Source organism: Rhipicephalus microplus, chromosome X (genome assembly GCF_043290135.1).
Source record: "Rhipicephalus microplus isolate Deutch F79 chromosome X, USDA_Rmic, whole genome shotgun sequence".
Lineage (NCBI taxonomy): Eukaryota > Metazoa > Arthropoda > Arachnida > Ixodida > Ixodidae > Rhipicephalus > Rhipicephalus microplus.
The window spans coordinates 291,630,268-291,645,006 of NC_134710.1; the positions used below are offsets into that span (position 1 = coordinate 291,630,268).

A 14,739-nucleotide genomic window follows, 5' to 3' on the forward strand; every position below is an offset into this window, starting at 1 on the left:
CCAACAGAAAGTGAAGCTAAGGAAATCACAGAAGGCGTACATTGTCTGTACTTTATAATTGAAGTAACTAAAGGACAAAGTGAAATGAAAACGTAGGAAAATACCAAGCTTATACCACCGACGTGGAGCAAACCCACACCTTGTAATCACGCTTGCAGTGCTCTACTAAGCCATGGCAGTAGCCCCCCCCCCTCCCCCCCACACACACATTTTTTTTTTATTTTTCGAAAGAACGGCTGCTGCATTTGCTGCGCAGAGTACCTGTATTTGGATCAAGAATATTTTGGCGTTTTTTACTGGTACAATTGGGAAGAGGGGGAGTGGGGTATGTGAATGTGATCTGTATTTGCGCCCCGTAACACGTTAAAAATATTTTATGCACCGCAAATGTGACACATGTGTTATACTGCTGTTATGTTGCCCCTCTTTCATTCCACCTCACTCGGTGCTTTACTTTTTTTGTTTCTGTGAAAGAAAGGGTGCCTACCGAGCACCTTGACGAGGTGGCTTATTCGCTTAACCTCATGTGAGATTTTGCGAGTATACGATATGCGTGGTGTAACGCGTTTCGATCGTCGAACTGCTTGTGTGTGCGGTTCAACACTGTTATGCGTAAAACAGTGTGTGTGCTCTTCATTGATCACGGTCTCATCAATACAGGAAAAAAAATACACCTTTTTCTCAGGATATTAATGGTACGCGCTGGATGAGGCTGCAGTATTATATAGGCGCCCTAAACTTATTATTGAATTAACCGTCTTTAACCTAATTTTCTTCTTTCTTTGGTTGTTCTTTTTTTTTCCTTTCTCTCTCTGAGTCCTTTACTAAATTTTGTTCATCCTTTCTCATATTATGAAACGCACCTGACTTTTTTATATTGTCTTTGTAAGTAAATTCAATAATGAAGTCAACACTGGATGATAATGGCAATTTAATTTCGTGCGCGCCGTGCGCGGCTGACGTCCTTATGCAGGAAAAACCTTGACTGTTCTAGCGCAAGAGCGGGTTTTGTATACTTGTCAAAATTCTTTACAGCCAGCAATGAGCAGCAGAGTGTTTGTTCTAAGAAGAAAGAAAAAAATTACACCGAAGGTGCTTGAAGCTTCGTGTACACATATGAAAATCTTGTATCTTAATTAAACTTCCAAGGTAAAACTATTCATCGTGTTATCTGAAAGGAGAAAGCTTCATTTCATTTTGTTTCGAAACTACCGCGTGGCGATGAACAACCCTTGTATTCTCCTATCTGTTCATTTTCTTTCCTTTTTTTTTTCTTGAGATCATAGCTGGTTCATTATTAATATTGCTATTTTGCTTGGCCTCCGCGACCACGATGATTGATTAGATTTCGCATGACAGAAAATAGCAGCGTTCGAGAGCAGTTCGGATCGAATATTCGCGAGAAGTGGCTTGTCGTTGGAGCGTTTGTTGATTGGCTTTCATGACTGGCACTGTTTCATGGTCCTGGCACTCACTTGTTATCGGCGTGGAGTTGTATTTACGAGAAACGCAAGTGGCAGCCGCTGATCGCGCAGGCAGTGTGCAGAAGAAATATTACTGAAGGTTTGTTGCGGCTCGGTATTCGCTTCCATGCAACTAATATCACAACATATAGCTATAGCGAAACAGGAAAAAAAATGTATATCTGAGCGAAAAGAAAGCGAGGTTATAAACGGAAAAATATAGAAAGTTAACTCAACATGGCCCAGTGGTATAGCAGAGGACTCTGAAGCGAAGTGTCCGGGTTTGATCCCAGTGCTATCCGTGTTATTTCTTATTTCGGTATTTTTTTTTTTTGGCGTTGGTCAGTATCGTTATTGCTAATGACCCCTGGAGTGAGCCAAATTACGCTGAGGGAAAAACGATTTTTTTTTCATGTGTTCTGCTACATCTTAAAACCACGCACAAGATGGAAATTAATTAATATTATATAACAGGAGGTCGTGAAGAAAAATGGTGTAATCAAACTGACTCATTAGGATATATAGAGCTGAAAATGAGTGTCAGGGATGAAGACTGTATTGTCTTTCCTCTCGGAGAATAAATGACTCTGTACCGTTTTTTAAACGACGCATAGCAGTGGTGACGCCTTTGTATCGCACATCTGCAACGGTTGTATATATCGCTTTATTGCACGCAGGCAAGGAGAAAGAGAAAACGGAAAATTGTTTTCCGTTTTGTTAGTTTTTTGCCCATCGCTCTGCAAAAGTGGGATACAGGCGTTGTACGGCAACGCCAGCGATATTAGCCTGTGTTAACTGAGAAAAAGTAATGAAAGGTCTCGAGATTCGGAATTGGGTATCCAAGTCTCGCATTCCTTGAGTATGTAAGCCATTTTCTAGAAATAACGCACATGCCCAAAAGGTTCGCGTTTGGCCCATGCGCGATTGGCGACAACCCAAGACGATCTCATACGCAGTGCTTTGTCTGAGTGCCTACTCTCTAGGATTGCCTCTTAACAAAAATAACTGTCTGGAAGTAACGAAGGCCGTGAAAAGTGGTAAGCGGCCATGTAGTACACGCTAGATTGTGTACTATCGCAGACACAGCCCGAAAAACCGTCCTTGCGTCGTGAGCACGACTTACCGTAAAACGGTGCCCTCATTCCTGATTCACTAAGCACCGTAGAAGTCAGAATGGGAGTACAAGAAGCTCTCGTAGCCCCACCGCAGTGGTCTAGAGGCTAAGGTACTCGGCTGCTGACCCGCAGGTAGCGGGATCGAATCCCGGCTGCGGCGGCTGCATTTCCGATGGAGGCGGAAATGTTGTGTGCCCGTGTGCTCAGATTTGGGTGCACGTTAAAGAACCCCAGGTGGCGAAATTTCCGGAGTCCTCCACTACGGCGTCTCTTATAATCATGTGGTGGTTTTGGGACGTTAAACCCCACATATCAATCAATCAAGAAGCTCTCGTAAGCGCGAAAGGCCGAACAGCCGTCACTCCTTGCAAGGCTCATGCACGCTTTTCCGTGGCTGCATGTCTATTTCGTTTGTGTTTCTCGACGGCCATAGCGAAGACATTGACATGCAACGCGTGGAACGTAAAATAAGCTTTGTATACAGTGTATGCGAGACAGCTGTTGCTGCCGGGCTGCGCCTGTTCGCGCGCTTAATACGGGACAGGGAATTCGGTCGGAACGCAACAAGTTAATTGAATGTAAACAACCAGCTGGGCCAGCGTGTCTGCCTGGCTCGCGCAGTAGCAAAAGCCTACAGCAATAACAGTCGCTGCCTTAGCCACCGCCCTCTCTCTCCGTTTACACTGCCTCGGAAGCAAAATTAATTTTCGGGTCCCGCAAGCAATACCGGGCAGCAGCGCAAGGGGACGCTGGTGCTAGCTGCGCGTATCGACATCGGCGGAACAAAAATGAACGTCTCCGGGCGCTCGCGTCAGGGGTAATTGGGCGCGTGCCAACCGGTTGCGCTGCTTTCTCTTTGCACCCTCGCTTTGCTCAGCGACGTTGTTCTTTCTTTATGCAGGTCCGCCCGGGAAGCGAGGCAAGAGGGGCAAGCAGGGAGAGCCCGGCGAGCCAGGACCGCCGGTGAGTGTTTCTTCTTCCTGGGGAGCACTTCCCTACGCCTCCTTCTGCTCCTGTTGCTCGGACGCGTGTGGCCCGAGCCTGGCGGGGCAATATTCAAATTGTGGTAAACACGAGAGGTTGGCCCCGTGGCCACGCATGATGCGGACCCCTCTTCAAAGCACGCGTGACCGGCTGCGGGAGCATGGCACGCCAGGGATGACTTCGAACGAAACGTACGAGTTTGTTGCGCCTTCCTTCGGGCGCCGCGTGCACGTGCCGTGCCACTACGGTGCCCTCTTTTCGTGCTCGTTAGTAGCCGCTCTTCCTTGTGCGCTGCCCCCGGGGTTGTTGCAGTGTTTGCTCTTCTCCCCACCGGACGGTCTCCCGTGTAACGCCGCTTGCCCTGATGATTCTTTCCTTTCAATTTCTTTTTTCATCCATGCATGTGAACCATCTTTTCTCGTACGCTCAGGCTTACGGCTACAGAAAGACAAAACTCGCACAGCCGGGAACGTGTGCCAATGCTTGGCTTTGTACTAATTCCAATGCATTAAACATTACTTTTTTTTTCCTGGCATCATATCAAACCTTGCGGCACGGTGATAGTTGACGAGGAGTGCAACATCTGACAAAGTTCAAGGTTAACTGCAGACATAACTAACTCGTGAAAAAAGCAACGGACAAGGCAATAAGAACAACTCGCCATGGTGGTTTAATAGCTAAGGCACTTTGCTGCTTATCCGCAGGTCTTAGGATCGTATCCTGGCCACGGCAGCCGCATTTTCGATGGAGGCGAAAATGCTTCAGGCCCGTGTGCTTAGATTCAGGTGAACTTTAAAGAACCCCGGGTGACTGAAATTTCCGGAGCCCTGCACTACGGCGTCTCATAATCATATGGTGGTTTTGGGACGTTATAAACCCCAACAATTATTAGTATATGGTAATGACAACAGACAGGACGGAGCGGCGTTGTTGTTTTTCTGCGCTAATTAGTTATGTATGCAGTTAATACAAGCTAATTTGCCCAACTCGCCTCTCTAATGCTCAAAGGTTTGAGCCCCATATCTTCGGCGCGTCCAAATTACATCAGCTGGTCGACGTTAATGCGGGCGACGCGCAAAGCGCACACACTACGATTTCTCGTACTCCTCGTAAATCTCGTTTCGAGTTAGCACCACGCAAGAAATGCAGGTGCGAACAGCTTAATTCAACGCGATCCGTTTTGCTACACTTCAGTCCTCTCTCTCTACTAGGCTCGCCAACATGACCTTTAGACTCACTTCGTCTATTACTTTGTAGAATTCGGCGCCAGTGAATTCATTTCGGGCAATGAAAGCGTGTCGCACCTTTGCGTTAGTCGCGGAATAGTATCGGGGCGCGAAATCGTAACGTATTTGTTTCATTATTTATTAGTGATGCCTATATCACCAGAAACAATTGTTCGATTTGGGCAGGAGGGTGGGCAGTTAAGGAAGTTCAGAAAAAAAAATTGTGTGTGCGAACTGTGATCCAGGGAAGATCAAGCGCACCCTGCTTCGAAGAGGAGAAGCGTTAAAAGCGGAGAGGAAAACGTTGAAGTGATATAATAAAACCAAGGCAGATGGCAATAAAAGTTGGACATGCGCCTTAACTTATTACGTTCTTCCAATAAAACACAGCATGTAAAATATCTCCCCGGGGAGCTCATTAGGAAGCAATTGTATGGGAAGATAACAAGATCTTGAATGCTTTAAGGCGACATTACTTACTCCCTCATTTGTTCCGCATGACCACGTCTTGCAGATGCATAACGTGGTTGCTTAATAAGCCTGTTTTCATCTATTTGCTTTAACTCATTATTAAGCCTTTGCCATGTTCGACGAGACTGTACTTGATTCCAACTCAAGTGGTACGTAATCTGCGAGCCTATTATAGTGAAGTTATAATTGCCTGTCACTAATCTCACAGCCCGTATCCGTAACCTTTCGACGTTATCCGCCATTGCGGCTGTAAATAGGTCTCAAGCATCACAGGCATATTCTAAAATTGGCCTATGTTCGTCAAACACGTGGTTCTTTTTAACTTTTTTAATGCGTGTTTTGAGCTTGGCCAGAATAAAGTGGCCCCTGGGAAGTCATGGCCGCAATTTTAATACTGCGTTATGTCCAGTCTAATGTGGAATACAATGTAATACGAAGCTGTTTGGCATGAGCAGCCTCTTTTAAGGGAACGGATTTAATGACGTAACTACTATTTATCAGCTTTTCTTACTGGTAAACCAGACTGCGAAGAAAAAAAAACATTTAGGCGCTTAAGCCAACCTAGCGTTTCACTGGCTGCGTTTGCTTAATTAGGCCGTAGTGGCATTCGGTGCATAATTTAGTACTAAATGAGCCAATGGGCTAAATATGGCTTCACTGCTTTCAGTGAGGCCATTTGGCAAGTGCGTTACGAATAGTTACGTTACGAATAGTGACCCGAAAGACATCGTCGATGGACTTTTTATGCGACTATAGACGACGATTAGAGGCTGTTGAGTCGCGTTACTCGAGAACCACGATCTTAACCGGTTCTCGTACACTCGTCGTGTAGTTTGTCACCGGCTATACTGTAAGTATAGCATCGTTCTAATTTGTACGCAGAACCAGGCACAGTGAAAGGGACACCTAGTATCTCCCTTCGGCAGACCTCATGGCTTCGGGTAGTATGCGAGAGCTCATTGGTCAGCTACCAGCTGGTAGAAAGATCGCGTTCTACGTAAGGTCCAGCTGGTAAAAAAAAAAAAAGCTCCAAAGTCGCCGTCCCAACCAATAGTGGCGCTGGCTAGCACTCGCCGGTTTACATGCACAATACCGTACTAAGTGAACAGGAGTATGACCGCCATTGTAACTCAATTAATGGGCCATCATATGCCTCATTTGAAATTTGTTCGTTCGGTGGAGCTATTGGCCGTGAGATTGAGCCTAGTCACCGCCTGGTGGCAAGTGAACGAAAGGGCAAAGTGTGGATTGCTCCGTGCGTCGTCTGCTAGCCACGTGGTGTTTCTATGTGCGCATACGTCATGCACGTTCTCAAAGTGTGGTTTGTCCGGTCATGTCAGTGCGAATGTAACTGCTTCTACGTTTAAACGACGTACGAAAGCATTTGGTCTTGCTCGGCTGCTAATGCATTGTAATTACTAATAAGATCGGCTGGTGAAACTTTCCAGAGTGCTGTTCATTGTCGTATTAGCCTTGATTCACCAGAATAATTTCAGAGCGGGCGCCGCTGCCTGTTTCAAGTACACCGCAAAATGCTCTTGGCATCCTCCCAAACAGGAGGACTATTAAATTGTGTGTGAATTCCGCGTTTTATGTCGACTTGATTGTAAAAAAAATGGGGGGGGGGGAACTCTAGGCTATGCAGTTGTGCGCTGTTGGTGGGTGTACAATTACCGCACTGTAGTTAATTGATCAAGTGAGGATCCTTAGTTGTGTTTATCATGCCGTGGTACCACTACATATAAATGTTACTATCACATCAACTGTGACGCTTCGGTACTTAAACTGTACTTAAAACAGAGTTATCGTGCGTAACCGTGTGGTTAGATTTAAGGATGCTTTGAAGAGCCCAGTTGTTGGAAATTATTTCAGATGGCATGCCTTATATATATTGTCGTATAAATTCACTGAAATATTCATCTTTTTTACACTGCCTTCAGCGTATATGTGGCATTGATAGGGACCGACAGAAGGCAGTGGATGTTTGTCCATTAACCAGGCCTTTGTTGTAGCACTGTCATGCACGTAATTCATCGATGGAAGCTTTCTGGTGAACCCTTATATATATTTTTTTCATATTTTACTGGTGCAAGAACAGGTGCGTACACATGGTAAACGCAGGGTAGCGCAAAGTGCCGTCAGTCACTAGGCTTTCCTGACTAGACTTACCGACTCTTTCACATTTCATGGTGAACAGAATGAGAAAAAAAAAATTGTGTTTAAGGTGCGAACGGTGGTATACTGAACCAATCGCACAGATAGGCGGGCTTTTTGTTATCTTTCTTCCTCTCTTTTTTGTAGTATGTAGATGACAAAGATGTAAATAAGTAATGTCACGCCACAGCAGTGCGTAGCAGGTGGAACACAATCTAACGACGTACAAACAACACAGCAAAGGCGTGATTTAATGCGAAAGCGTGAAGAGAGTCATCCAGGGCAAGCATCCCTATGAAAGGCAGAATGCGCTTTACTCGCAGGTGATGTTAACGTTGCATAGGCGTCGTACACCGATTCTGTGGAGAAGAGCGCAGACATTGACAGTAAGCTGTAGTTAGCGCATTTATCCGCCGAAAATCGGCTCAGACCACGCCTAATGAATCGCCACAGCGTGTATTTGTATACATACCGCCGACCGCCTATCCACACTTGCGTGGGTACGGTGCTGCCACCTATATCCCGAGCTCTCCGCGAATACTGGCGACAAGTTGTCCTTTCGCATTATTTAAGGCAGCGCAAACACAGGAGACGTGGTAGGCACTTACAACTTTTCAAATTATATGTAACCATACCAGCTCTCTCAGCTGTCGACATTGTTACACTACATTGCTTGTCCTTTCACTCACTTGAATTTCCTTACAGTTGTTTCACAGTTACTGAACTGCTGTTAAAACACTGTAAATAAGTTTCCTATAGCTTCCTTGGCTTCGTTATCTATTTCTTTTATTAGGCTGTGTCTAAAAAAATGTCCTTCGTATATACCCGTTCTTTCATTCAAAAACTGAAAGGTGTCGTTTCATGTGCAAGCTTCATTGAAGGGCAACGGTTGTTCAAACATATCTATGGAACAGAGAAGGTTGTCGACAATGCTGTTTTCATGAGTGCAATGTGCAATTCCTCATTCAGTTATGGTAACGCGCTTAGCTAGATGCTCACCTCGAAGACGAATTGAATATTTTGGTAAGGGCGTCATCTTTATGCATACTTGATCGTGAAAACACACTTCGTTTACAGTTGTAGGTCTTCATTGAAGAAACTGGCATGTCATGCTTTCGAAGTGACGTATTTAACTACCTACCGACACATATATAGAGAATCTACATGTTGTTTCATATTGAATAATTAGTTTCCTTGAGGATTCGAGCTTATTTACATTTGCACCCTCTTTTCAGGCTCGGATTGTGTCATATTACACAGTTGCCCGTGACATGTCCCATAGCTTGTTCTGAGATTTGTAAATGGTTGCGAGATGTGTCCTGAAAGGAGTAAAATATAACGAACAGCTTTAGGGTCGTTCGAGTTGTCCCCATTGGGTTAAGGAAAGTTTCTGACGTAGCAATACTACGTGCCTTATCCTCGCGATGACAGAATGGCTGCTGACATCGCAAGATAAATGGTCCTGAAGGCACGCTTTCGGCGAGCACGAATGGAGACCCGGCGCAAGTGCTACAACGACCCTTAGTAACCGTAGCCTTGACCTTTCCCCTGTCCATGAGGCGGCGGACGGTGCTGCTGCAGCACCACCACATATGAGGCTGTATTGCATTAGAAACGATGATGGCTTCCTTGAGATTTGCCTAAGAAGACAACGCACTGAGCCGCCAACTGTTTTTTTTTTTTCAAATAAGGACTGAGCGCCTTCGATCTCTCCGATGCTATTCGCCACGTGTTTAGAAGAGGTTTTCGTGGCCCTGAGCTAGGAACAGTTGGGGATCAACTTAGTAACCTGTGGTTCGCTGATGACATGGCCTTGCCGAGTAACTCAAGGGACGAATTTCAAGACATAATTACTAAACTGGGCAGGTAAAACAGAACTGTGGGTGTTTAAATTCATATGCAGAAAGAACTTGTTCAACAGTTTTGAAAGAAAAAAGCGATGTGATACAGGTAGCTAGCTAGCTACTGGAAGTAATCAGAAAATACGTCTACTTAGGGTAGATGGGAGACCTCAAGCCCGAACATGCGAATAAAGTAATAAAGTAATAATAATCAAATGGAGTGCAGTCGGAAGGTATTCGCAGATTATGAATGACAGTTTACTATAGTATAACGCATGAGAAAATTATATAATAGCTCTTTCTTACCAGTACCTACGGGGCAGAAACCTGGCAGCTTAAGAAAAGTTCAACTTAGGTTGAGAACGACACAGCAAGCCAAAGAAAGAGAAATGATAGGTATCTGGTTAAGGGACGGGAATAAAAAAGAGTGGGCCAGGAAACAAATGCGAGGTGAGGACATCTTAATCAAAATCAAGATGAAGATATGGGCCTCCGCAAGGCACGTAGCCACAAGGCAAAGTAACCACTGGTCAATAAAGGCACACGAAGGGGATGCGACTAATCGGTTTAGATTGATAAATTGTATTCTGAAAATACTAATATTGTTATTGTCACCACCATAAGAATATTAATAGAGAAAAAAAGAAAGTCAAATATTCGTTTTCAAATTTCGCGCAAATACGTGACGGCACGCGTGCCGTCACGTATTTCAAAGGGAATTTTTTTTCTCTATTTTGGTTACTTTGGCGCAAAGAACTTCCTTGAAACTTGGTATATTAACTCCCTAGCCCCCTCGGACAACGCTCTTAATTTTACCGATCTAATAACACGTAGGCCCTGTTGGACGCCGCCAAAAAACTATGACGTCACGGCGATGGATGCAGGAATTTAAAGAAGGCGTCAACACGCAGACTTCATGTTTGCGTGTTTTATCGCTTATGCTATCTATCTATCTATCTATCTATCTATCTATCTATCTATCTATCTATCCGCCTACGACTTTTAGCTCGCTTTGCCGTCTCGGTAATGGTATTTATATCAAAATTAGTATGGCATAACGTAACTGTATGACGAGCATGACTAGTCATAACGTAAATATCATGGCATGTATGTCATGAATGTCATGATTTACATTTCATGCTTTTGCTGCTCTCGCGGCGGTTCCGTTCACATGACATGTTGCAAAACTGATATGGTATGACACGACTGCATGACGAACACAAGTGACAAACCCTAACGTGGAAATCATGACATGCATGTCATGTAATATGACTACATGCCACGCTCATGATGCGCTCGCGGCCGTTTCTCTAGCTTCACATATACCAAATTTGGTATTACGGGTCGTGAATAGATGACGAAAGTATGTGACTGGTGCAAATATGATAATCATGAGATGCTTGTCATGCAATAACATACCTTCATGCCACGCTCATGATACGCTCGCGGCCGTTTCGCTTGCTTCACATATACCAAATTTGGTATTACGTGACGCGAACGGACGACGAAGGTAAATGACAAGTCCCAACATGATGATCATGACATGGAAGTGACGTACGGCATAATTTACGTAACGTTGTGCTGACTTTAAAGTGACACATCAACCTTCCTCATTCGTGGTTCGCGTATCATCGATTCCGACTGTACGTGGGATCTGCCAATTTTTTTGGTGCTTGCGGCTTCGGGCGCACTTGTGGCTTTGTTTGTTTTGTGTCATGGCTTTTGTTTCGGATAACGAAAAATGGCTGGTTGTGAACCAACCACGTGAGCTTATTCGAATTGGCCAGGATGAAAAAATTGGTCAGCATAATAATTCTCATCTTACGCTGAACTTGGCTTTACGACAAAATGGCTGCAGGACACGAAGCCACGTGGAACCAAAAGAACGATGCTTAAGGAAATTGAGATACTACCCACAATTACCATGCTGGCTGAAACACCATGCTTTGTCGCAGCCGTAGATATACTATAGTGCCAGATTTCCTTCTTATGTGAAATGAAACATTTGGATGAAGGGTAATTTCTCTTTTTGGAGTTTGTCATTGGCCGTGGACGGTCAACTCCGGTGAGCGGTCCGCGGGGACGATACCGCGGACTGTCGTGGTGAGATGAACGTCGGTGACGCCGCATCCGCAGTGCATTGTATGTGTTACGTTGTTTGGGTGTAGTACATGTGTATTCTTGTGAATTGTTTGTAGTGCAACTGCGGTTATTTCTAGTGTCCCGGTGCCGCGCTCGCCGTTTTGTAAAAGGTGTGCTGAATGTCCACGTGTTCAACGACTTCATCTGTATCCATGTGCGGCATCAGTGCGGCTCCCTTTCCAGACCCCACATCTCCTACTTTGGTGCCTCGTTCACAGCGCATTTTAAGCCCCCCAGCACACACGTCACGGGGGATACTTTCGTTCTCAACTATAAGCGTATAGTCAGGCTGACAATGATGATATCGTCGAAAGTCTGTTAAATCGCATGCGGGTAAGGATATGAACAAAATACTTCTTTAAAAAACATTTCTATATGCATTGAGTGTGACAATCAGGTTGGATATATACTTTCTGAAGTATATTTTAGCGCATGCGTTAGGCTACATACATGGTTGTTAGCCCGCATCGTCGCGACACTCAGAATGTCAGCTGTCATGTGGACATATTAATAAATGTTACACGCCCATTTCCCTGACTCAAAGTTATCTACCGTCGTTGATGTCATCTGCTATGTAAATGCAAGTTGCGGTGTGAAGTTGGCGAAAATCTAGAAATCAACTCGAACTGAAACGTGTGCGCAGCCGAGAAGTGCAAAGCACAAAAATCAAAGGCGAAGAACCACTGTGCAAACGTGGCATACATAAGCTGGCACTTTCACTCACGGTGACCATGAGGGGAAACGCCACCTCCTTTTGAGTATTCGCAAACAGTGACTACATGACAGAAACCTTAAACGTAGCTCTGTATTTAAGCTTAACCATTTGCTAATGAGAAACTATATGGAGAGCACTATTCTGAGCATTAGTCTGGGCGCTGTATAATTCCGCCGTATTTTCAAGTTCGTGATCATTGCAGCTCTGATTAGCCCAGGGATTTGATAATTGATTGATACGTGGTGTTTAACGTCCCAAAACTACCACATGACTATGAGAGACGCCGTAGTGGAGGGCTCCGGAAATTTCGACCACCCGGGGTTATTTGACGTGCACCCAAATCTGAGCACACGGGCCTTCAACATTTCCTCGTCCATCGGAAATGCAGCCGCCGCAGTTGGGATTCGATCCCGCGACCTGCGGGTCAGCAGCCGAGTACCTTTGCCACTAGACCACCGCGGCGGGGTTGATTAGCCCAGGGAGCTGCTAAGACCTTTCTGGTTGGCTTAAATTGTCGCCATTGGACATTAGGGCGACAAGTTGACTATATGGCACAATGCCCCGGTGTCGAAAACAATACCCCGGTAGCATAATACAAGAGCGCATTCAAAAAGTAGCCTTTTACCACGTACATGACAAAACAATAGAAATAATTAGCATTCATTACGTAAGTGATCTAGCGATCCCTGCGTATGAATAATGTTGACGACACGTAGTTACATCTTTTACTTCATTGTACGGGTAATGAATGCATAAAAAGTGTATTTAAGGTACTATCTGACGTTAAACATGGGACTTATACCTTCTTGTTCGCCGCTTTGTAATCAGAAAGACGAGTGCCTATTACTTTTGTAGCCTGAAAATAAATGTTTTAGGCCTTGTTTTGTCATTCTTGCATTAGTGAGAGGGAGGAGGCGGGAGGCCTACAGCGTCTTCAAAAGAAACTTTAATGTGGTTTTGTATATAAATCATGCATATACCGCCCATTATTGTGCTCGACACAACTGAGCCTATCGACACGCTTTAATATAAGAGTGTCACAGCGGAGGCAATTATTAAGGCCTTATATATATATATATATCACCAGTCATGAAGTTTTCGCGATTTGGTGAGACCTGACGATACTCTGCGAGACGTACTGATATTTTCACGACAGGTGACGCTAAATTGGAAAAATTTGTTGGGGGCGCCCATGTTAACAAGAGTGATAACAAATATCATCGCCAGGCGATGACGTCACCTTATGACGTCATCAGAGCGTCACAGATCATCAAACTTTGGGATGCTGGCTCGTCACACAACGACGTCTCTAATGGCATCGTCGTTTGGTAAAAGTGGGCCGATTCCGGACGCACTGCTAAACCGTGCGAAGACAATGCCTCCACTCTCGGGGGCAGTGGAAAGTCACGTTAGGTGCTCAAACCTTTCAGGATAAGGGGGGGGGGGGGGCGATATAATCAGCTAGAAGAGAAATAACAAGATGATTTTCACCTTGCGGTCGTCCTAGAGAACTGCACAAAGCACCGTGTGACATTTAGGCCGCTATCCGATGACAGGACGGTTCGTTAGTTAATCTGTTTCAGTGTCTGTTAAACGTCTGCTGATAAGGGCTGTCAAGGCATGGGTGGGCAAAAACTGTGGCGCTCACTCAGACTCGCTCATGAATTACATTTTGAGCTTAGAGCTCACTCGAACTCAGACTCGCCAAAATTTTCCTGGGCCAGACTCACTCGGACTAGCACTCGAAAATTTTTTTCAACTGGACTCACTCGTGACTCAAAATCACGAAAGTTTCACTCACCCGGACTGACTCAAGCTCAGAATCACGGCTTGATCTGAATGTGAGTGAGTCCGAGACAGTCGACTCACGGGTCAATTAGCCTTGAAATATTTTTTTTGACCAGGGTGTCAATGCTCTCGAACACGAATACCTCACCTAGTGTGTGCTCTTCTTGGCGCCTTTTGATAGTACTTTCGAATACAAATCAGGAGTGGTTGCTAACCAGTATAGCTAATTATTCAAAGAGATGACAACGTAAGATACATTTATCGAGATGTTCCATGAAATAATTGGTGGCGCGGGAGGTCAAAGCACCCCCTTCCCTACGCCTCTGATAAATAATTATGGAAAGATGTATGAACGATACTGTTTTGGAATACGTGCGAGTAGACGTCAGTATAAACGCTAATCCAGAAAAGGCTGATAATATACCTGAAGTTGAGCAGATAAGACTCGGGGGTGCACTTTTACCGCCACCACAACATTCTGATGGCTATCATAAATGGAAGGCGCCCGTGCATCATTCGATGAGAATAGTGTTGTACGATGGAAACTCGTGAATAGAAGGCGAGCCGGCCGCATAGTCTCTCGAGCACTTTGCTACAGTGTCAGGGAAGGTGACGCCAAACCAGTTAAAGACGTTAGTTATGTTGCCCATGATTATTTTACTTGTTTTATGATGCATCAGGCAGGAGTAAAGATCATTTGTCGCATGAACAGTAGCCAATTTGCATGCCCATTCGCTAAAAACTGCTTGCATGTACAGCATGTAATGCAGTCGCTCAATTCATTAGGTGAACTGGCAGGTTGATTGATTACAGTTCTTCAAACGAGTTGCTGAGTTAAAC

General features: G+C 44.9%; 1 protein-coding gene across 5 annotated transcripts in view; it reads left to right on the forward strand.

Annotated features, from left to right (window-relative positions):
• The window catches only part of LOC119162170 (uncharacterized), a 515,775-nt gene that overhangs the window by 321,144 nt on the left and 179,892 nt on the right, over nucleotides 1-14,739 (forward strand). For all 5 annotated transcript variants that reach the window (XM_075879320.1, XM_075879321.1, XM_075879322.1 and 2 more), the window contains exon 3: nucleotides 3,480-3,541. In XM_075879320.1, coding sequence (XP_075735435.1) covers nucleotides 3,480-3,541 — 62 coding nt within the window. The remainder of the gene's footprint in view (nucleotides 1-3,479; nucleotides 3,542-14,739) is intronic.